The 23,420-nt window shown below is 38.8% G+C and overlaps 1 protein-coding gene and 1 pseudogene across 4 annotated transcripts in view; one reads left to right on the forward strand and one right to left on the reverse strand.

Annotated features, from left to right (window-relative positions):
* DNAH9 (dynein axonemal heavy chain 9) overlaps positions 1-23,420 on the reverse strand; it is a 357,462-nt gene that overhangs the window by 147,857 nt on the left and 186,185 nt on the right. For all 4 annotated transcript variants that reach the window (XR_011646782.1, XM_058283466.1, XM_058283464.1 and 1 more), the window contains 2 exons: positions 13,609-13,770; positions 6,828-7,024 (listed from right to left, as the gene is read on the reverse strand). Coding sequence is in view for 3 of the 4 variants with exons in the window: in XM_058283466.1 (XP_058139449.1) it covers positions 6,828-7,024; positions 13,609-13,770 (359 nt within the window). In the remaining variant the exon portion in view is untranslated. The remainder of the gene's footprint in view (positions 1-6,827; positions 7,025-13,608; positions 13,771-23,420) is intronic.
* LOC101443124 (protein lin-28 homolog A pseudogene) lies at positions 16,345-16,946 on the forward strand (annotated as a pseudogene).

Genomic DNA, 23,420 nt, shown 5'->3' on the forward strand with positions numbered 1-23,420 from the left:
AGAGACAGCAGTGTTGGTGACCTTTGGACCAAAAGAATATGGAGATCCAGAATTCAAATAAGTTTGACAAACAGCAGAGAACACATCTAAGCTCAGAGGACACACACACGCCTGCGTTCCTAACCCGTGTTCATGATATAATCAGAAACACCAGATTCAAATTAAACAATGGTAATTAGGAGTGGAGCAATTAATGGTCTAGCTAACCCTAATTTGGAAGGGCGGAGAGGTATTTTGGGGGTGGGACTTGACATGTTAACAAATCATGAGGTCAAAAGTGTTCATACAGAGCTTCTTTGCTTTCAATATTTCTTATTACTGTAAATTTCTTGCAGGTACTGATAAATTGGTTATAATTAGTGTAAATAAATGAGATGTTTGTGGGTCTTGATGGCCTCATCTCTCCTATGAGATGCGTTTGGCATTCAGAAGGAAGTCCTAGTAGAAGTGTAGGTTAGTCAACAACTCCTGCCAACATTGTATAGGATAATCTGGCTTTAACCTTTGTTTATACTGGGTCTATGCTAATTTAATGGTTGAAAACATTTGGTTTTGATGTGTATTTCTTTGATTTCTAGGGAACAGATATTTTTCGTTTATTCTTCATTTGATATTTCTTCTTTTGTGAATTTTCTTTTCATGTCCACTGCCCCCTTTTCTTCAGAAGTGTTCTTCTAGATCTGTAAGACCTCTTCATGTATTATTGGTATTATAGTAAGATTTGTCCAAAAAGATATGTAGAATAATTAAACTTGTAGGCATCTGTTGTGAATACAGAGCCTTCTGATGACTGATCTTAAATATGAGGGGCACCTGTTGTGAGTATGGTACCTTACAAGTCAGGGTTGTTTTTCTTCTTTCCTTACGTCAGTGGGAAAAGGTATCTGTTGTTTTTCTTTTATATATATATATACATAAATTCCCAATTCTTGGAACTGAATGATGTACTATAAAAAGTTATTAAGAATTAATCAATAGTGTCTGTTGTTTTAATCAAGAATTGTGAATGACTAACTTGTTCATTGCTATGCAGGCAATCCCCTCACCTAGTAACCAAAAAACAAATATTTAAAAGGAACAAGTTACCCGATGTGGTATATGCATGTCCTGTTTGTATCCCCTGTAAAACGAAAAGCTGGAAACCTTCATGGTCCTGTTCAGTGTACCATGTGTAGAATAGAGTACTTGGGGGCATGATGTTCCTCCTCAGGATAGCTGGCCATTCTCCTGGAGAGGGGCATTGTTGTCCTAGGGGGAGCTAACAAATCACAAGTTGCATGACCACCCTGAGATCATAAGTTTGGTCTCTTATAAAAGTGGAGCCCCTTTTGGCTGCCGGTTGAAGTCTCACCCAGGAGGCTCTGCCTGGGTTCGTTTTTCCCAACTCGGTGTCTGATTGGCCCCCAAATGGACTTCCCGCCCTTGTAAAAGATTAGATGTTGTGTTTTCCCCCAATTTGGCGAGTGCTTCTATATACTTTCATTCTTTCCTTTGTCTTTAATTGATTACTTTATTTGGTGATTGTGCAATTGTTATAATAATTTGATATAACCTGAAACTTATTTGATTGAATAAAGCTGCCTTTGCATAGCATTTAGAGTTTCTGCCTCTTCCTAAGCAGAACACCTGCTCCCCCCACAATTTATTGTTTTTATTTTTAGTTTTATTCAAGATATTTTAGATATACATAAATTTTTAGTGTTTTGGACTGGAAATTTTATGTCATGAAGTTTTATGTAGTTAAAAGTCATTTACCCAAATATTCAGGAGTTATTTATTGACCTACATTCAGTTGTTTTATGATTTTACTCCTTCACTTTATTTATACAATTGTGGTTCTTTATAAGTCTCCTGCTCCCTTGTTAAACCATGATTCCTAGGATCTGAGGAATGTGAACGCTTATCTTGTATTTTCTACAATGCAAGCACATTGAAAGAATCCAATACACTTTTGTTCAATTCAAACAGAAAAACCCATGCCGCTGTACACAACATCACTTTTGGGGGACATGGACATAATCATTCACTATGCTAGGTGCAACCCGGCAGTCATCTGATTTGTGTATGCATTAGATGGTGCCTTACTATAATGATGAAAGGAGAAACTATAGTGCCAAGATGTTTGGGTCCTTTATTCTGATACAGAAAAGGTGGGGTGGGAATGGTTTAATGGGGGAAAGAGTGAGGTGAGCATGGAAGAGGAGTCCAGCTGGGTTCTTTGGACTTTCCAACCACCCCTCAGCCCCCAACCCCACCCCCAGTCAATCCTGGAAAGCCTAAACTTACTTAGCATGGCCCATGTTATTCAATATCTAATTGGGAAATGCATCCTTAGTGATGAGTTCCAAGGAAGAATGGTTAACTCTGCAGCAGTCAGCATCAGACTCTAGCTGGGGAATCATTAGCAACCTCTGACCAGGGTAAAGGACTCTGCATTTAAATTACAAAATTTAAAAAGAATATCAATATTCTAAAGGACACCTGGGCCAGAAAACCAAGGCAGTCTAAGATAGGTCCATTACTGAATTTCTGGAAGATTGAAAACAAAAGCTGAAGATGAGCCACAGAACAGCTGGAGGAAGCAGGCTTGTTGGAGACTAAACACACATAGACACATTCATGTATACACACGATAACTGAAGGGATAGTTGGGGGCACAGTGTACTACCATCTGAAGTTCTCTTCTAATGGAAATAAAATAGGAGCCAGAAATATATGTAGGGGTAAAAAAAATAGAGGCTAAGAAAAAGTAGGATTATGATTATGGCAAAAGAAGGGGAAAAGTGAAGCCTTTAAGAAAAGGCAGAATAAGAATCTGTAATGTGAGGGCAGTCAGTAGAAGAGTAAAATAGTAATTTTAAGGCAAGGCAATAGCTCAAAGAAAAGGACATTAACTTATTAACTAAGTGCAAAGCATGTCACAAATACAGCAACAACCTTACCAAAGCAGGCATACTTATTACCCTCATTTTCCTGACGAGGACACTGAGGCTCAGAGAGGTTAAGTATCCTTTCCAAGCCCCCACAGCTGATCTATGGCAGAACCTGGATTTGAACTTGGGTCCAACCCTATACTCTGAATCCACACCCTTAACCACTGCACAGTGCTGCATTACTGGGCTCAGAACAGGAACAGATGAACAGCAGAAAGAGAGAGCAGCAAAGCCAGGAAAGAGGTAATGGAATCAAACAAAAGAAAATGCTAAGAAATCAAACCGCAAGAATAAACAGCAGGACAATAAAATCAAGAATGAGCATGAGTCTTACCACATTGTGTGAACCAGCCTCTCAGCTTGGCCTCTCTGTTGTGTGGGTGCCTAGAAAGAGGCTGCAGAGTCCTTCCTTCTCTGCTCTGCCTTAGCCTATTCTGTACCTCAGAAGGTAGAATCTTTTGGACAACATGTGAGGCAATGAGAGGCTATGGAAACTTTGGATCCTCTTAGGTTATTAGTTTCTCACTTGTATATGTTTTGCTTTCCTTTTTCTGGTATAAGAAGAGAATTCAGGCATCTGGCCATAGGTATCAACAGCATTTAAAGAAAGGAGAATGAAGAGCATGGATGAAACACATCTAAGCTGTTTCTTTCACAGATATTCATGTACTCACTCATATAAGATCCTTAAGCCTCTGTGTCTGAAAACATTAAATGATTGTGGTTACCTCTGTGAAAGAAAGTATTTATAAGTATGTGATCATGTTCTTCCTTCTTAGAAAGTTGTCTAAGAAATCTCCAGGAAGGGAGGGAGGGGCAGTACAAGGGTGAAGTAATGGGACATTGCTATTTTAAAACAAATGTATAGGAAATTTCCATCAAGTGAAGTTCTTCAGAATTGCCCCCTTCAAGGCAGTTCAGTATTCCAGTTATTTTGGCTTTGCCAAATGAATTTCAGTCTCTTTAAGAAGTTTCAGGAGAAAAGCTGTTTTTCATATTCAGCCTTTATTTTTTCCTAAAAACAGTATCAATCTGATCATCTATGTTGGAAACCACACTGACTGAATCATTTGCTATTCTCTAAGCTTTGTCCCTAAAAGGACAAAGATTTACTTCCACTGAGACAATTTTAAGACTATGACACAGGCTCTGATAGCACTTCAAATACCTATTGAAGCTTCCCAAGGTTAGTCAACAGACATTGTTAAACCCCTTACTTACTGAACACCTACTGTGTACCAGGTATTGCCCAAGGTACTGGGGTTCAGTGGTAAGACAGTCTTCCTGCTCAAGGATCATATCTTGGATTAGGGGAGATAAAAAAACACATGGATTAGCACCATAATGTGATGGTCAACAGTACAGACTTCAGAGTCAGACTGCATGAGTACAGCTTTTACGTTTCTATTGATGAGATGTGTGACCTTAGGCAATTTCCCTCATCTCTCTAGGTCTGTTTCCTCATTTATAACATAAGGATAGTAAGAGACCTTGCCTTATAATAATAGTCTTTGTTATGAAGACTAAATGAGTTGATGGTGAGGTCTATGTAAGTGTAGCTCTCATGTAATATCAAAGGCTACCTTCTCAGTGAGGCCTTCCTGAATACCCTACTTAAAACTGCAATCATGCCCAGCACTCTCTCTTCCCTCTTGTTAATTCCATATGGCATACTAAGAATTTTCATTGAGCACCGGCTATGTCCCAGACACTGTCCTAATTATTGGGGATCTAGCAGTGAACAAAACAAAAATCCTTGCAATCATACTAAGATTGTTTAATCAATAAATATTTGTTGAATGAATGGATGGATGGATGGATGAGTGGATAGATAGAAGAATAAATACATGTATACAAATAGTGTTTAATCATGACAAATGTAGCAGGAGGGCCAAGTAAGGTAATGTAAAGGCATAGCATTGACAATGGACTTTAGCAAGAGTTGGTTTACTATGACTTTGATAGGAGCTGCTTTGTTGAAGTGTTAAGAAGTGGGATGAGGAGAAAGTGAGAGGTGGGGAAATGTAGACAAGTATAGATAATGCTTTTGATAAATTCTGTTGTGAAAAGGAGCAGAGAAATTAGGAGAGTATATTGAAAAGGATATTAAGATCAAGGAATAGTTTATTTATAATAAATGATAATATGGCATGTTTGTATGATGATACAAATGATACAGAAACCAATGATAGATGGGGGAGCGGAGATGAGATAAAAGAGAGAAACAAAGAGGGACGTGGTGGGGAATAATTGCAGAAAGAAGTAAAATCACTGAAAAGGTTAGAGGAGATGAGGTTCAGTGTACATGTGGATATAGAAACAGGGATGGTTCATTAATCTAAATAGGAAGGAAGACAGGATTGTGGGTGGGATATGGGTAGGATGGAGATAGGCTGACAGGTTTGATGGCAGGGAGAGGTGAGTTCTCTTCTGTTGGCTTTCATTATCTCAGGGAAAAAATTTTGCTCATGCACTGGGAATAAAGAGAGGGGACTAGCATTGGAAGTTAAAGAAAGGGGAAAAGAGAGATGTGTCATTATAGGAAGGGGAAAAGAGCAAACTGCCCAAGGTAGTGAAGGAAAGGACTTCTATCAATGTTGAGGGTCCATTTGAGATTTGTGGCTATAAATATGAAGCAAATCCAGTCAACTTGGTAGGGATTTTTTTTCAGCAAGGCTCAGGTGCTTAGGGGCTGATGTGGAATGAAATGTTTGTGAAGTTTAATTAGAGTGGTGATTTGTCACATGGATACATTTACAGAGTGTTAGGGGAGCTTCACTGAGATGATGGAGTGTATGGTGGTAAAGGAGGACAGTAAAAACATGTTTGGGGTGGGGGACAAAAAGATTTTGAAAATGGTTGGATCAATAAATGGAGTCTTGATGAAGTTTAAGAAAACTGGAGTGAGTAGAATGGTAGGGGGTCCTAGTCAATAAGTAAGATGTTTGAAGGTGAGATTTAGGAGGTGGGTTCATTATTGATGATGAAAGTTTTAGAGTAGGAACATGTGAGTGAGTTGGCTGATATGGGGTGGAAGAAAAAGATCATGCAGCTAATGAGAGGCCAAGGAACTGAGAGACTAGGCAGGTATTAGACGCCAGGAATGACAAGAGGCATGGCTGAGGAGAGAAAAATGGCCCAAGAACTAAGGTTCATTGGTAAATGTTGGGGAGTACTGGGTGCCAGCAAAGGCCACTACCAACAGGACCTCTGTAATGGGTAGGCGTGTCTGATTACTCATGCTTCAAAAGAACTGGGGTTTAAAACAAAATAAAACAAACCCCTGGAGTATGTGAAGGGTAAAGAAGAAAAGGTTTAAATGTGTCATTAGGGTACGAGGGTAAGGAGGGCACTTTCCCCTTCTATGCCCTTCTATGTACCACACAGGTAAGGACACCCTGGGGATTGAACCCTGGACCCTCCATATGGTAGATGGACACTCTATCAGTTGAGCCACTATATTGTTCACTTTAATATGGTTAATTTTATGTTATGTGAATGTCACCTCAATTTAAAAAACAAAGGAAAAGGCCCCATCAACCTCATTATTTAAAAATTGCCCCTGGGACTAGCACAGGGTAGGGTTGGAGGTCCTGAGTTCTTCCGCTGCCTCTTTTTTTATCATCATAAATCTTTCCTTGATGCCTCTGTGATCATGTCCAGGGTAGTAAGTGACAGAAATGGAAATAAAGCCAGTTCTATTACATATAATACTCTGCTGCTCCTAGGTCCAGTGTTGCACCTGCTGCTTTGCCATCAGCCATCTTGACATTCATGGCTAAAGCAGTAGCTGCTTTATTGGCTTTTTGAAAGTTTCCTTAAATACCCAAATAAGATCCCTGAAGTTCAGAAGCAGAAGCCATGAAGGAAAATCAAGAAGAAAATCACACTTACATATGGCGCATGGCATCCTCAAAGAGAACCAAGTCCATCACTGTGTTGACTTCGTTGTGGTTCTCCAAGGCTTCCACCAGCGTTTGGGTCAAAAGTTCCCATGATTGCACAGGCATGTACTTGGGCTCACCAATACCATTTGCAAAGTGGCAGTACATGTTCAGGTTTCGGGTCTCCTCCACAGTCTCTTCAATATCCTGGCAATGAGACATAGGGAAAAGGGCCTTCCTTAGTGACTCCCAATTCTAGTTCCACACAGAGTGGGGACACAAGATTTACTTTTTTTTTTAACTTTAAAAAAATTAATTGAAGTATATCACTCATACACAAACATACATAAACAATAAGTGTACAGTAATAGTTGTGTTTGTTATAAAACAAACATATATAACATCATACAGGACTCTCACACCTCACCCTACCATTAATACCTTGCATTGTTGTTAAACCTTTTTAATGATTAAAGAGGATTGTCAAAATATTACTACTAATGAAAGTAATTTCCCCCAGCCCTCTTATTATTATTATATTTATATCATTTCTGTATGAACATACAGAAACAATAAGTGTATAGTAAAAGTTGTGAACTTACAAAGCAAACAAGCATAACATTATACAGGGGTCCCATACATCAACCTTCCACCAATACTGCATTGTTGTGAGATGTTTGTTACAAATTATGAAAAAATATTGTCAAAATCTTACTACTAATTATAGTACTAATCCACCTATTATTATTTTTTAAATATATTTTTTATGACAGAAGTTGTAAACTTATAAAACAATCATGCACATGTGCAGAATTCCCAACAGCACCCCCCTATCAACACACCACTTTGTGGTGGAATATTTGTTACAAATAATATAATATCATCAGATTATTACCATGTCCGCAGTGCACATTTGGCACATATTTTCCATACTGCCCCAATATCAACACAGTACATCTTTGGCATAGATGCAAGAATATTATATTATTACTGCTAACCACAGTCCATAGGTCACTCTAGTTGTATATTTCCCATGCTTCCCCACATTCCCACCACCATGCAATAGCAATGTATATTTGCTCTAGCTCACAAAGGACATGCTTGCATCTGTACCATCAACCAAAATTCTCATCCACCTCTTGGTTTACCGTGCTATTCTGTTCCTAGAATATTCTCTAGCATTCTGTTAATTGGCATTTACATACCTAGACTACCACTTTCAGTCACATCCCCATTTATAAACTAGCTGTTACTATGTGTTACCATCCACTTTACACGTTTCCACCCTTTTACAGTAAAGCTAATCAAAACTGCTACATACATTAACAATCAGTAGTCCATCTCAGTCCTCCTCTCATCTCCTTTAAGAATCCATGATCTACCACCAGGTCTTGAAGATACTTTCCTACAGTTCCTTCTAGAAGTTTTATGGTTCCTGCTTTTATTTTTAGGTTTTTGATCCATTTTGAGTTAATTTTTGGATAAGGTGTGAGATAGAGGTCCTTTTTCCTTCTTTTGGCTATGGATATCTAGTTCTTTCAGCACCATATGTTGAATGGACTGTTCTTCCCGAGCTGTGTGGGTTTGACAGGGTAGTCAAAAATCACTTGACCACATATGTGAGGGTCTGTTTCTGAACCATAAATTTGGTTCCATTGGTCTATGTGTCTGTCTTTATGCCAGTACCATACTGTTTATACCATGACAGCTAGGTAATATGATTTAAAATCTAGAGAGGGCATTCACTTTTCCTTTTTAAGATGTTTCTGGCTATTCAGGACTACCTACCATTCCAAATAAATTTGATAATTGTTTTGTCAATTAAAAAAATGCTGGTGGACTTTTTATTGGGATTGCATTGAATCTGTACATCAATTTGAGTAGAACTGACATCTTAATGATATTTAGTCTTCCAATCCATGAACATGGAATGTTCTTCCAGTGATTTAGGCCTTTTTTGATTTCTTTTAACATTGAGTTGCAGTTTTCTGAATACAAGTGCTTTACATCATTGGTTAAGTTTATTCCTGACTATTTTAGTTTTATCTGTCATATTTTATTTTCACCACTCTTTTAACACTTTTAGTTACTTTTATTGATCTAATCGTCATTTCTAGACTCTCTTCTAGACCTCTCTCTCCTGCTTTTCTTTTCAGGCTCTAGCACACCCTTTAGTATTTCCTGAAAATCTGATCTCTTGGTTATAAATTCATATCCATTTCAGCAGGTCCTGCTCCCCAATCTCACAGCATTATCACAAAACATCCCTTCCTTTTTCCTGTGTTTGCACAGTATAAGCTGCCAGTCCCTAACTTCACAGGCTTCAGTCCAGAGGACTTGGTTTCTGAAGAATGTGCCACCAGCCATCCTTAGGTGGCTGGTTCATCTATGGGAATATTGGTCATCTGAAAACATTTACAGTAGAACACCTTTTTTATAAAACGTCCATAAGAATTCAGTCATATTGTATGTCAAATCTTGCCCACAGTACAATACTCACCATGTGTCATAAATACCTTGTATAATACAATTAACTTAAAAAAAATACAGAGTCTATGTCTCAGCTGATAGGTGGTTGTGATGGACAACCACCGCACCAAGGATCAAGAGAGTCTACAGCTACAGGCATGTACCAACTGTGTGGGACTGAAACCCCCTCTCAACTGAGAGGTGGAGTGGGCATTGCCACCCCAGGGGTTTCGGGATAGAGGAATAAAATATGAATTAGATTACTGGTATTCTACTATAGAATTATTGTGACTCTAGCAATGGAAGAAATTATATCACTGATGTGGAGACAGTGGCCATGGGAGTAGCTGAAGAAAGAGAGAGAGGGAAAAGGAGATGTGATATGGGGGCATTTTCGGGTCTTGGAATTGTCCTGAATGATATTGCAGGAACAGATGCAGGATATATAATGGACTGGCAGAGACTGTAAGCTATAATGTAAACTATAATCCATGCTATGTAGCAGTGCTCCAAAATATATTCATCAATTGCAATGAATGTACCACACTAATGAAAGAAGTTGTTGATGTGGGAAAAGTGGGGGGTGTGGGGAGTGGGCCAAATGGGAACCCACCGTATTTTTAAATGTAACATTTTTTGTGATCTATGTATCTTTTAAAAATAAATAAAAAAATATTTTTAAAAAAGAGGAAGAAGAAGAAATATTATAAAGGAGGTAAGTCCAAAAAAAGAAAAGAGGAGGAGGAGGAGGAGGAGAAGGAGGAGGAAGAAGAGAAAGATTATAGAGGAGATAAGTCCAAAAAACAGCATGAGCAGTTGACCCCGCTTATCATTCCTTTCTCCTTATTACTCAGGCTAAAAGACCCACCTGGGAAAGAGGTGATTAGCATGCTATTCATCAGTAGGGACGTTGACTAGGGCATAAGTCATCACAGGCTTAGCCTTGTAAACCCGTGGGACAAGATTCATCAATGTGGGGAATACAATAACATTTATAGGAAAACTGGGACTACTACCTGGTTATAAGAAGAAAGGGTAATAAATATTTAAATATCAGAGTGTTGTTATATTTTGCAGATGGTTTCTGGGCCACAAAAAATTCTTTTTTTTTTTTTTTAACTTTTTTAAATGGTGTCTTTTATTTTATTTTATTTTTTATTGACTTTGTAATAATATTACATTAAAAATATATATGTGAGGTCCCATTCAACCCCACCCCCCCCGCCCCCCCCTCTCCCCCCCCCAACAACACTCGTTCCCATCATCATGACACATCCATTGGATTTGGTAAGTACATCTTTGGGCACCTCTGCACCTCATAGACAATGGTCCACATCATGGCCCATACTCTCCTCCATTCCATCCAGTGGGCCCTGTGAGGATTTACAATGTCCGGTGATTACCTCTGAAGCACCATCCAGGGCAGCTCCATGTCCCAAAGACGCCTCCACCTCTCATCTCTTCCTGCCTTTCCCCATACCCATCGTCCACCATGTCCACTTTTCCCAATCCAATGCCACCTCTTCTATGTGGACATTGGATTGGTTGTGTCCATTGCACCTCTATGTCAAGAGGAGGCTCAGATTCCACATGGATGCTGGATGCAATCCTCCCATTTTCAGTTGTAATCACTCTAGGCTTCATGGTGTGGTGGTTGTCCTTCTTCAACTCCATCTTAGCTGAGTGTGGTAAGTCCAATAGATCAGATTGTAGGTGCTGGAGTCTGTTGAGGCTCAGGACCTGGCTATCACATTGTCAGTCCAGAGATTCAAATCCCCTAAATATATCTTAAACCCCAACATTAACTGCACCTCCAGCACATTAGCATGAAAGTCTTATGAAGGGAGATCCCATCTGAGTCCAGATTCATCACACATAAACACCATTTCCAAAGAGGGGCCATCTGCCCTGACATTTGGTTAAGATGCAAATACAGGTGGCAGACTTGGCCCAGTGGTTAGGGCATCCGTCTACCACGTGGGGGGTCCGGGGTTCAGGCCCCAGGCCTCCTTGACTTGTGTGGGGTTGGCCCATGCCTGGTGCTGATGTGCGTGGGGAGTGCCCTGCCCCATGCGCAAGGAGTGCACCCCGTGGGAATTGCTGCCCGGCGCGAGGGAGGGTGCAGCCTGCCCAGGAATGGTGCCGCGCATGAGAGCTGACACAAGATGATGCAACAGGAGGAAGCACAGATTCCCATCCTGCTGGCGAGAGCAGAGGTGGACAGGGAGGACGCAGAGGGTGGCCACAGAAAACAGACAACCGGGGTGGGCTGGGGGGAGGGGAGAGAAATAAATAAATAAATAAATCTTTAAAAAAAAGATGCAAATACAGTGCAGGAGAGCTATTATTGCTAGCTTAGAAACATGTGGGAAAGTAATGTGAGAATATATTTATCCAGTCTGAATATGGGTTAACATACTGGAATTAGTTCTGATGACAAATGATTTATACTGATGATCTAGATGAAGAAGAGCTAACGCACAGTTCTGAAAATCCTGATCTACAAACATTCTTTGATGAACAAAATAACACAGTTCTGGTTTTATGATCAGAGCCATGCTGGGTAGAAGGGAGCGAGAAAACTAACCCACATAGTGAATCAAAGATTTTTTAAAAATAGTGATGCTGTATCATATAAGGAAATGAATCGATAAGTTTAAGCTTTTAATGATGGAAACAGAATTGTATGAATTCTTTGGTGGAAATTTGACAGGTTTTCCATGATAGCAATATTAAGATTTGGTGCTGCTGAGGGTCCTTCAGGCTGGCATTTCAAATGCTTTTGGGGAAGGAGAATGGCAGTGTTAATTATATCTAAGTCTATAATCAAAAGAATGTATTCTCAGTATACAGACCCACACAGGAATTTCAAATACTGTTATCCGAAAGTGATAGCTCAGACCAACTTATGATCACAATCAAGTCTCATTTGCAGATCTTACAATGAAGACATAAATTGGCAATTTCTACAATGATCAGAGAAGGACATCTGAGACATGAGATTTCTGAACCAGGCCACATGAAAAATGATGGAAAGAATGGAAGAATTCAGGATGCTTGGTGACTGGTGAACAACACACTGAAATAAGTTACTTGAAATGCTCTTCAAACATCCCAAAGGCCATTGCATAAGTAGAGAAGGACTGCAAATATCTTCAGAGGTAGACTCAGGATCTCATCAGGGAAAAAAAAGGGGCCAAATATAATGAGATGAGGACAAGGGCAATGTGTATTCAAATACAAGGTTCAGCTATTTTTAAGTTCAAGAGATGAGATTCAAGGAACATGTGTAGAAAATATCGGGCTTTGCTAAATTGGGGGGAGGTCAGTGTTAGTTGTGGGGTAATTCTGATGCTAAGAAATGTAATACAATATTGAACTGTTATTAATATGCTACTGCTTCCAAAGGCATATTCCATGGACCATTCGTTCTTCAAATTACCAATAGGTTTCATGAAGGGAAAAAAGATTTAGGGTCCAATATATTTGGGAAATGATATGTTAATCGGGGTTATTCAAGATTCTAAAGCCTTTAATGTGCTAAACGCACTGTAAATCTCCAAGAAAGAGATAGAGTTTGAAGTATTTTCTCAACCTATTTCATTACATATCCTTTCTTTCCAAGGAGTGTCTTGTAGGACAACTGCTCAACAGAACACATATTTGGAAACTACAGTATGTAAGAAATGGGGGGAAGGATGGTTTCGCTTTTGGTTAGACCCCAGTTGAGTTGTTGTGGTAAATGTCAGGCATCATAGTTTCAGAGAGGGGAACTGAGAAATAGAGGTGATGGCTGGGCTTAAAGCCAAGTCATGTGAGAAATGGCTAAAAGGGCTGAAGCTGTTTAGCCTGGAGAAGCAAAAACTCAGGAAGGACAAGATAAATGGTCTAAATATTTGAAAGTTTGATAAGCAGAACTAGAATCAGTGGACAAGGAAATAAATGTTAGGACATTATTTGAATAAATTTCCAGTCTTTATAATTGTTCCAAATGTTCCAAATTTTCAGTAATCAGCAGTTCCCAAGTGGGGCCTTGGAGCTTTATATGGGATGGCCAATCTGAGGAATGCTACTGTGGGTACTCAGTATCACATGGGGCATTGGATCAGAATGACCTGTATGGACCTTCTCAATACTTAGAGCCCATAATTAATTTGTGCCTATTCCTGTCCCAGCATTTTTCTCCTGAGAAAAATGATAGATTTTTCTTTCATTACCTCATCTCTGACTTTTATTCAATTTATGGGCTCAATTTTACTATTTGGGTGATCATCTGCATATCATTATTTTTCAAATATAAAAAACCACAGTGCAATACTCACATCAAAAATTTTCTTGACCACTTCTGTCTGGATTTTATCAAAAAGATCAAAGTCCTTTTCTTCCACCATCTTATCTCTATAAATCCGATTTGATTCATGCAGATAGAGCTTTACTAGGTCCTGTGAGGACTTTATACATTCCACTGAGGAGAAGAGAATGCCCTTCAAGGAAAACAGACAAGAAATAACAATAACAACAATTCAAAACCACAACAGATAACAATTCATTTAAACCAGCAATGTGATAGGCAATGGAATGGATACTTTACCCAACCAACCTCATTTATTCCTCCTGATGATCCTACAAGGTAATTTTTATTATATCTATTTTGTATAATGTAGAGATTGAGATTAAGAAAAAAAGGGACATGTTCAATGTCATATAGTCAGTGGTCTTATTTCAAAACTCTAAGGTTTTAAGTCCAGATCTGTTTGAACTTAGAGCCTGGAATTTTAATCATACACTGCAAATCACCACAGTGTGGGAGAGGTAGCTTCTCTATTTCAATTCCATAAGGGCCATTTTGAAAACTGGTTTAGATGACCATTTTTTTTAGGAGATACTGGGGATTGAGCCCAGGACCTTGTATATGAGCTACATCTGCTCCCTGACAACTGTTTTTGTCAAACCAGAACTATGACCAAGAGGTTGGAATGGGTATAGCTGACCTTTGTACATCAGCAATCCATTTATTCATCTCTAGTTTATTCCCATATGTTACAATTATTGCTCTAAACATTTACCATTATTCTCAAATTTCTCCGTTAACCCTCTTTGTTACTTTTAGCCTATGTCCCAAACCTCTATCTCACTGAAAAATGGGGACCACTAAGATTAAAAACCCTCAACAACCTCAGCCAACTCCTCTAACTTCAAACTCATCTATTTATGTGTTTGTCCTTTTAGCTTTCCTTCTTATCATAGGGGAAAAGGGGTCATTCAATGGTTTTTTTTTTTAAGATTTATTTACTTATTACTCACCCCCACCCCCCACCCCCAGTTGTCTGCTCTCTGTGTCCATTCGCTGTGTGTTCTTCTGTGACTGCTTCTATCCTTATCAGCGACACCGGGCATCTGTTTCTTTTTGTTGCGTCATCTTGTTGTGTCAGCTCTCTGTGTGTGCAGTGCCATTCTTGAGCAGGCTGCACTTTCTTTTGTGCTGGGTGGCTCTCCTTGTGTGAATGGCTCCACTATGCGGGGGATACCCCTGCGTGGCATGGCACTCCTTGCGCGCATCAGCACTGCGCATGGGCCAGCTTCACATGGGTCAAGGAGGTCCAGGGTTTGAACTGTGGACCTCCCATGTGGTAGGCAGATGCCCTATCCATTGGGCCAAGTCCACTTCTCTCAATGGTTTCTTATTATGGACAGAATAATCCCATATTCATCAGCATGGTATAAAGATCTAGTAATAATATAGTTCCAAATCTGCTTCCTCAGGATCACTCTTACCTACTTCCAATGAAACCTAGATTATAGTTATACAAAATTCAAATTATTTTCTGACCCTGCATACTTTCTGTGCCTCCATGCCTTGGGCATATATGAGTTTTGCTTAGTTTGTTATAGTTATTATATTTACCTTGAACATCCTGTACAACACCATTCCCTCTGATGTACCTCCACAAAGACCTTTTTATATAAATCTGTTAGAGAGGACTTAATAGCTCCTAAAATTATTTTTCATTGTATAAGTTTGCTTCTTATAGTTCATGGTGAATGTCTCAATGGCAGGGAAGTTGAGAGTATCCATTTCAAATATGGTTTATTTTTCATTATATTTCTATTATCTAGCAGGGTGCCTGGCATATAGTAGATTCTCAATGCATGATTATTGAAAGAATTAAAGGACTAATATTAAATCCCTCAATTGCTAAAACTAGTTGAGAACCTCCATCCAGCTTTCTGCATTTTGTAATGGAAAAATAGCTAATCAGAGACCAATCCCCTGAGATCAACTGAAAAAGTTAGGAAAAATGTTAAAGCCTTGTCATTTTAGAGACATTAAAGTGTAACCAAGGTAGTGAGGACTTGAGAGGTTACAATCTTAAAGAAAAGAAGATGAACCCAAAATTCAGCACCATTTTTGCTTTTGAGTAAACTGCCAATTCATAAGCAATGGTTTAAAGTCCTAGAAGCTGAAAAGACAGACAAGTGAGAGGTTATGATACTTAGCAAATTTTCTCATCTTATGAAACTGAGTGTTTGAAATTGGGGTTCTTGGATTACTAATAATGAGGGTCATAACTAAAAACACCAAAGGACCCCCAAAGAGTTATGCCCTAGGAGTATTGGTGAACCAGAAATCATCTGGTCCTTCAAAAAACTGAAGCCTAGCTTCAATTGCTTTAATCTGTGGTAACTGATTGCCATAAGCAAAAGTATGTAATCTCTGAAGGAAAATACTATCAACTAGACACTCACATTAAAAATCTCACAATATCTGGCAAGCAAACAAAAATTACTGGGAATTCCAAGAGATAATCTCAAATGACCAAAACCAAGGAGGAAAAAAAAAAAAAAACTTATAGGAAAGGACCCATAGAAGATCTAGATATTAGAATTAGCAGACACAAACTTTAACAAAAGTTATGATTCACATGACCAAGAAACTAGGTGATAAGGTAAAGAATTTCAACAAAGGACTGGAAACTTTAAAAACGAATGAAATGGACTTCTCTGGGGCCAGCAGCTGCCTAACCAGGGGCGTGGGTCTGCGGGCTCAGGTGATGGCCATGGGCTCTGTGTCCAACCAGGAGTTTGGAGGTGGCTGTACCAAGGCCGTAGCAGAGGCACAGGAGAATGTGGCCCAGGAGGCAGAGGGGCCTCAGCTGCTGCACGGTGCTGGTATCAGTAAGGGGTTCAACATGCGCATGGGGTTCAGCTTCCTGCCCAAGACTGCCTGAGCTGGGGTTACACTGATCCCCCAGTGGACATTTTTGTGCATCAAGGTAAGCTGCACATGGAGGCTTCTGGAGCCTGAAGGAGGGTGAGGCAGTGGAGTTCACCTTTAACAAGTCTGCCAAGGGCCTGGAATCTATCCGTGTCACTGGACCTGGTGGGTGTTCTGTACTGGGAGTGAGAGGCAGCCAAAGGGGAAGAACATGCAGAAGTGCAGACCAAAAGGAGACAGGCGCTACAACTGTGAAGGTCTACACCATCATGTCAAGGAATGCAGGCTGCCACCCCAGCCTACAAAGTGCCACTTCTGCCAGAGCATCATGGTGGCCTCATCCACTGAAAGTTCAACAGGCCCCCAGTTCCCAGGAAAAGCCCTCCTTCTTTTGGGAGGAAGAAGAAGAGATCCACAGTTCTGCTCCCAGAGGCCCAGAATTGAGCCACAGTGGGTGGGGGCAATTCTTCTGTGATCAGGACATTCCAAAAGCAGGCATCAATTGGCAGCATGGAGAAGTGGGATACGGTAGGTAGGGGGCAGCTGGCATTGCCATATATCTCAGACTGGGGGCCATAGCATCATCCTCTCTTCCATCTTGGTCGGGGAAGGGATGAGGCAAAGGAACTCCAACCATGCTCTATCCAAATGCAAGGAGGGCTTTCAGGGAAATACCTCGAAAGCCTGCACAAAATAACCCTAGAATCTCCAGCTTTTTGACTGTGACCTGGAGAGGGAAGTTGTTTTCCTTTGAAAGAAAGATTTATTAAAATATTTCTCATGCCAGAGTGAAAAGATTAAGTATGAGAGCAGATTGATGGACCAAACCCAGGAGCTCCTACATTCTATGGGAGGGAATCTCTGGGCTAGGGCAGGGTTTTACCATGTCTTGTCTTATAACCCACTCTGGGGACAGGGTGCTGGGAATTGTAACAAGCAGAAGGTTGTGATGACAGACAAAAGGTGTGGTTGGAACTGTATCACAGCACAGCACTCATCCACTGCACAACTACACCCTTCCACCTCACGGTAGATTTATTTTTCTCTTTTTTTCTTTGTTTTTCTTATCATAGATTTTGCCCATATGACCACCAGTCCACCACCCTCTACTCCATTTCTGACTCCTGTAAACCTGTCTTCCAGGCTCTAGCTCTGTGTGTCTGTTCATTTTGCTTACTTCTTTTTTTTAAAGATTTTATTTATGTATTTATTTTTATTTATTTCTCTCCTTCCCCCCAATCCCAGTTGTCTGCTTTCTGTGTCCATTTGCTGGGTGTTCTTCTATGACTGCTTCTATCCTTATCAGTGGCACCAGGAATCTGTGTTTTTTTTTTTTTTTTTGGTTTACTTCTTAATAAAAGTTACAACAGCAAAAAAAAAAAAAAAAAAAAAGGTGTGGTTGGGACAGCTGCAGACCTACTGCTCCTAAGCTCACTCTTACCCCACAATGGGCCAATACAATTTTATTTATTTGCTCCCTTGCATAATTACACATTAGGTCCCATGATCTCCAAGAGGCCAACAACACTAGCTGTGTGCAAATGACATATCTTGTGCATTTTAAAACTTTTTTCCTTAATATAAACATTCTGGTATTGTATTTTTGTATATTTTAATCTAAGGCCCTTATTACTGTGCTGTATTCTCAGGTACATGAACAATCTCAGGGATAAGTTGGCAGCAAGAATACGTCTTTGTTGTTGTTGCTTTATCACCACCAAGAACAACTTTTTGAACTACCTCATTTTTTTTTTTTCCAATTAAAGCTGGCTTTTCTGCAATAGTGTCCTCTTGAAATCCCTCCACCTGGAAAGTGTTTCATGGGAGACTAGGTTTTTAATTGGGTTGCTGTGTGACTTGATCTCCTACTAGAAGATTGGAAATTAGTCTAAATAGGAACGTGGTGCAGAGAGGTTTGGAGAGGCTGGGCCAGGTTACAGGTCAAGAAAGGAAGATGAGAGTTATCTATATACGTAATAAGGGATTCCTGTCCTCAACTACTTCATCCTAGGGCATGGGACTTCCTGGGCACACCAGGTTCATCCTTCACTGAATTAGGCTAGGCTTGTTATTAAATGGGTATATGTGTCCAAGGATGGATATATGAAGCAGACTAAAATCCTTAAGGTTTCAAAAATCTGGACTTTTCCTGCTTGGCTTCCAGAAAGACCATAAGCGAAGGCTACTTTGTGGTATCCAGAGTCAATGTCCTACCCTGCTACAGTAGTAATTAGTGTTATGGTAGCTAAAGGATAAAGGGGGTTTCATTTACATACTGTGGGATCATTGCAAACCTACCTCCTGTGTTGAAATGGGACAAATGCAATAGAATGCATTGGATGATATGTATCTGATCCTGGGTTCTTATCTCCACCAAATGCTGCCCCCAACTAGTTATTATATTTGTCTGGGCTTTGTAGAACTTCACGAGTTGCTGGTTTGACGATTGCTAGGTGGCCTAGTTGGTGTAAATATGAGTTGGTCTTTCTCTGTGTTCTTTGGGGGATTTTATTGTTTACAAACTTCTTTTTGTGTTGAAAGAAAAATAGCCAAAGCATCTTTGACTCTACACCAGGCAAAAGCACCTGAAACATACACTTGGGGTCCCCTCTTGAAGCAGGAATCTTGAACCATCCTTTCCTTTGTGCCCCCTATTTCCTATTTTGGACTAGATCTTCTGTCCTGAAAACTTATCCTATTGTCCCTCTCCAAATCCCTCTCCCCAACCCTCCATACATTAATTCTGGGAGTACTCCACAATTCTTCAATGATCTGCACAAAAAACCTGAAGAATCTAGGAATACCCCATTCCTCATTCCCAACCTTCTGAGTAAAGACTACTCCTTGACATGACTCAAGCCAAAAGATCTGGATTGACCAAATCTGCTTAATCATAATTCTTAGGATAGAGAGAAATAATGAGGAGGGTTGGCTTCCAGGTAGAAAGTGGGGTGAGAGATCAAGAAAGGGAAGATGAATGTTATGCCCAAATCACTCAGGAACTTTTATGCAGGTGCAAGAAACTTATGTCAAAGTGGCCACCAGATTGTTTAATAGCAGACAGAAGAATGTCACTCCATGTTTACTGCTAGAAACCAAAGCTTTGTGTGGAGTCTTGAATTTATGGGGATGAAAGGAGGGTAGGAAAGCATGTGCCTGTCTGTTCTTTCCCTAATTCTTTCCCCTCATTCATGAATTGCAAGAGACTGACTCCCGTGGGATATGGTGACCCCATCACTGGGATATGTTTATTTGATGGTTCATTTTGTACTGGGTACTTCCTGGCTCTTTTGCTAACATTTTGTAACACATTCTGACCCTTTCTCTTTCCCCTCTTTTCCCAGGTATAATATAATGAATGAATAAAGACTTATTTGTACAACAAAATTAAATGAAATGGAAATTCTTAAACTAAAAATGGCAGTAACTGAAATAAATGGTGTTAACATCAGAATAACCACTGCTGGAGAGAGGATTAGTGAACAGGAAGAGAGATAAGTAGAAAATATCCATACTGTATTACAGATAAGAAAAAAAGGATGGAAAATAAAGACCATTAGACATATATGAAACACAGGGAAAAAGTCTCACATATACATACTGGAGTACCAGAAGAAGAGAGAGAAGCAGAATCAATATTTGCAGAGATACTGGCTGTAATTGCTCCAAAACTGGAGGGAAAAAAAAAAGACACCAAGTCAGATTGCTACAAATACTAAGCAGTATAAATATAAAAAAACCCACCTATTTAAATACCTTAGGAATCACAGAGAAAATTTCAAATATCAAAGACAAAGAATAAATCTTAAAAGCAGGCAAAGGGAAAAAATACATGGAAACTTAAGCAACAATAAAATTGGCAGATAATTTCTCAATAGAAACAATGGAAACCAGAGGATAATGGAAAGATGCTTTAAACATGTGAAGAAAAAAGCTGCTAATCTAGAATTCTAATACCCTCTCAAAAAATAAATAAATTTTCAGTAAAATAATAAAATATGAGAGATTCTTCAACAGCAGATATGAACCAAAGTAAATTCTCAAAGGAGTTTTTCAGGCAGAAGAAAATGATTCTAATTGGAAGAAGAGAAATATGGTAAGAAGAAAGAGCATTGGAAAGGGTAAGTATATGGATAAATATAAATAAATTATGACTAAAACAAAAATAAAAAGTGTATTGTGGCGTTTAAATATATATTAAATTAAAATAAATAATAGCACAAAACTTTGGGAGGGGTAAATTGTTTAAGATCCTTGCATTGTACGGAAATTGGTAAGAGTAATAATTTATAAGATAAAATAGTGTATTTGGTAACTAATAGATGAACAGTAAAAGGATTTTTAGCATACTAAAAAGAGGGAGAAAATAAACGCATGAAAAATACATAATACAGAAATCAGAGAAAAGGAAACAGAATAGGTGAAGAATATTGAAACCTAATAGTATAATGCAGAATTAATCTCAAATATATTGTTATATAAAATAACATTAAATACAAATGTTTAGTAGATTCAGGATTTCTGTTCGGGTAATGAAAGAGATTTGGTAATAGATGGTGGTGATGGTAGCACCATCAATATTAATACAATATTGTAAATGTAATTAATGACACTGAATTGTACACTTAAAAATGGTAAATAATTCTTTAACAAGAAAAATCAATGTGGTAGAAGAAAATAAATGCTGACAATTAATGACCTAAATAGCCAGTATAAAGTTAGAGAAGAAAAACTAACCCCACATCCAAAGTAAGTAGGAAGAAAACTATTATGAAGATAAGAGCAAATATTAATAATACAAAAATCAGACATCAAATGCATAATATTGGTATACTTTTCAGGTTCTCTGATAATCCCTAGTAAGACTGATAGAACAGAAAAAGAGGAAAGGCCCATAAAACCAAGATCCATGTATTAGTCAGCCACAGGGGTGCTGATTCAAAATACCAGAAATTGGTTGGTTTTTATAAAGGGTAATTATTTGGGGTGGAAGCTTACAAACATCAGGCCATACATATAAGTTACTTCCCTCACCAAAGTCTGTTTTCACATGTTGGAGCAGGAGGCTGCCGACGTCTATGAGGGTTCAGGCTTCCTGGGTTTCTCTCTTCCTGGGACTTGCTTCTGTTTCCTCTGTTAGCTTATTTACGGGGGCTCCAGCTTAAGGCTTTAGCATCAAACTCCAACATCAAAACTCCAACATTAAGGGCTCTCCAACTCTGTCCTTTGCCATGTCTTTTATCTGGGAGTCCCTATCCACCAAGGGGTGGGGACTCAACGCCCTAACTGGCACAAGAGGTTTACCTGATTACTTACTCAAGGAAACCTCTGAATCCAATATAATCTAATATGCCCTGAGGAAAAAATCAGTTTACAAACATAATCCAATATTTCTTTTTGGAATTCATCAATAATATCAAACTGCTACAATCCAGAATAAAAAGAGAACATAATGTCAGATTCAAAAGATATTTAACAGGTAATAAGAGGATATTATAAATAATTTTATGTCAATAAATTATAAATCTTTGATTATATGGACACCTTAAAATAACTGATACATGAAAAAAGAAAATCTGAAAAGTCTTATGTGCATTAAAGAAATTGAATTCATAATTTAAAACTTTCCACCAGGAACACCCCACTGGCTTTACCAGCAAATTCTTCCAACATTACAGGAAGGTACAATATAATCTTTTACAAAATCTTCCAGAAGATAGGAAAAGAGGGAACACTTCTCTGTGCATTTTATGAAGTCTTAGAATACTAGAAGAAAGGAAAATAATGATTGAAGATGCAAAAATTATATATGATAATTAGCAAGTGGAATTCAGCAAATATAAAAAGGTTGAAGTGTCACAACCAAGTAGGGTTGATTCTGGAAATGCAAGGTTGATTTAAGATTCAAAAATAACCAATGTAATTTATCATGGTACCAGAATAAAGGAGAAAATTACATCATTATTTCAATAGATGATGAAAAATCATTCGATACATTTCAATCCATATTCATGATTAAAAAGGAAATTTTCTTAATCTGATAAAGGGCACCCACAAAAATCTATAGTAGTCAACACACTTAACTACAAATTATTAAAAGCTTTCCCCCTAAAATTTAGTACAATGAAGATGCCAGTTTCACCACTAACTGGCTACAATTGCCAGTACAACAGGACAAGAAAAATAACTGAAAAGATGTAAGAATTGGAAAGAAAGAAATAGGATTTTTTTTTTACAAATATGATCAAATAATTGACAGAAACATAATATTGAGTAAAAGAGCCAGATTCAAAAGAATTACTTCATGATTCTGTTTATATGAAATTTTAAAAATAGGCCAAAATTATTTATGGTGTTAGAAATCCACACAGCAGTTAACAGATAGTGTTAGAAATCCAGATAGGAGTAGGAAAGGGTGGATGGAAGGAAGCAAAAGGGGGAGCTTCTGGGAACTGGATGTTCTATATCTTGATATGAGTTGTGGCTACATGGGTATAATCACTTTGTGATAATTAACCAATCTAGAAGCTTTATGACTTGTGTACTTTTCTACTTGCATGCTATACTTTCATTAAAGTTTATTTAAAAAAAGAAATCCCTCTTGGGTTCCACCAATGGTTGAGTCTCAGCCGCCTTTTTATTGTCAGCTTTGCTAGTTATCAGCTGTGTATGAACTGCAAGGGGCAGGAAAAAGCAGCTACCAGGGCCCCTGCCTTTTAGGATTTTGGGTTTCACGGTGAGATGAGCTATCAGCTGAAGTTTATACATCCCAGTATAGCCAAATACTCAAGCTGATTGATAACTAAGGGCTGAGTTCATATGAACGTGGTGAATTCAAACTTTGCACCATGCTAGATAGTTATGTGGGGTACTGAGATGGGACCAGTTTGTTAATGATACCTGCTGCTCAAAGCACTA

Source organism: Dasypus novemcinctus, chromosome 21, assembly GCF_030445035.2.
Source record: "Dasypus novemcinctus isolate mDasNov1 chromosome 21, mDasNov1.1.hap2, whole genome shotgun sequence".
Lineage (NCBI taxonomy): Eukaryota > Metazoa > Chordata > Mammalia > Cingulata > Dasypodidae > Dasypus > Dasypus novemcinctus.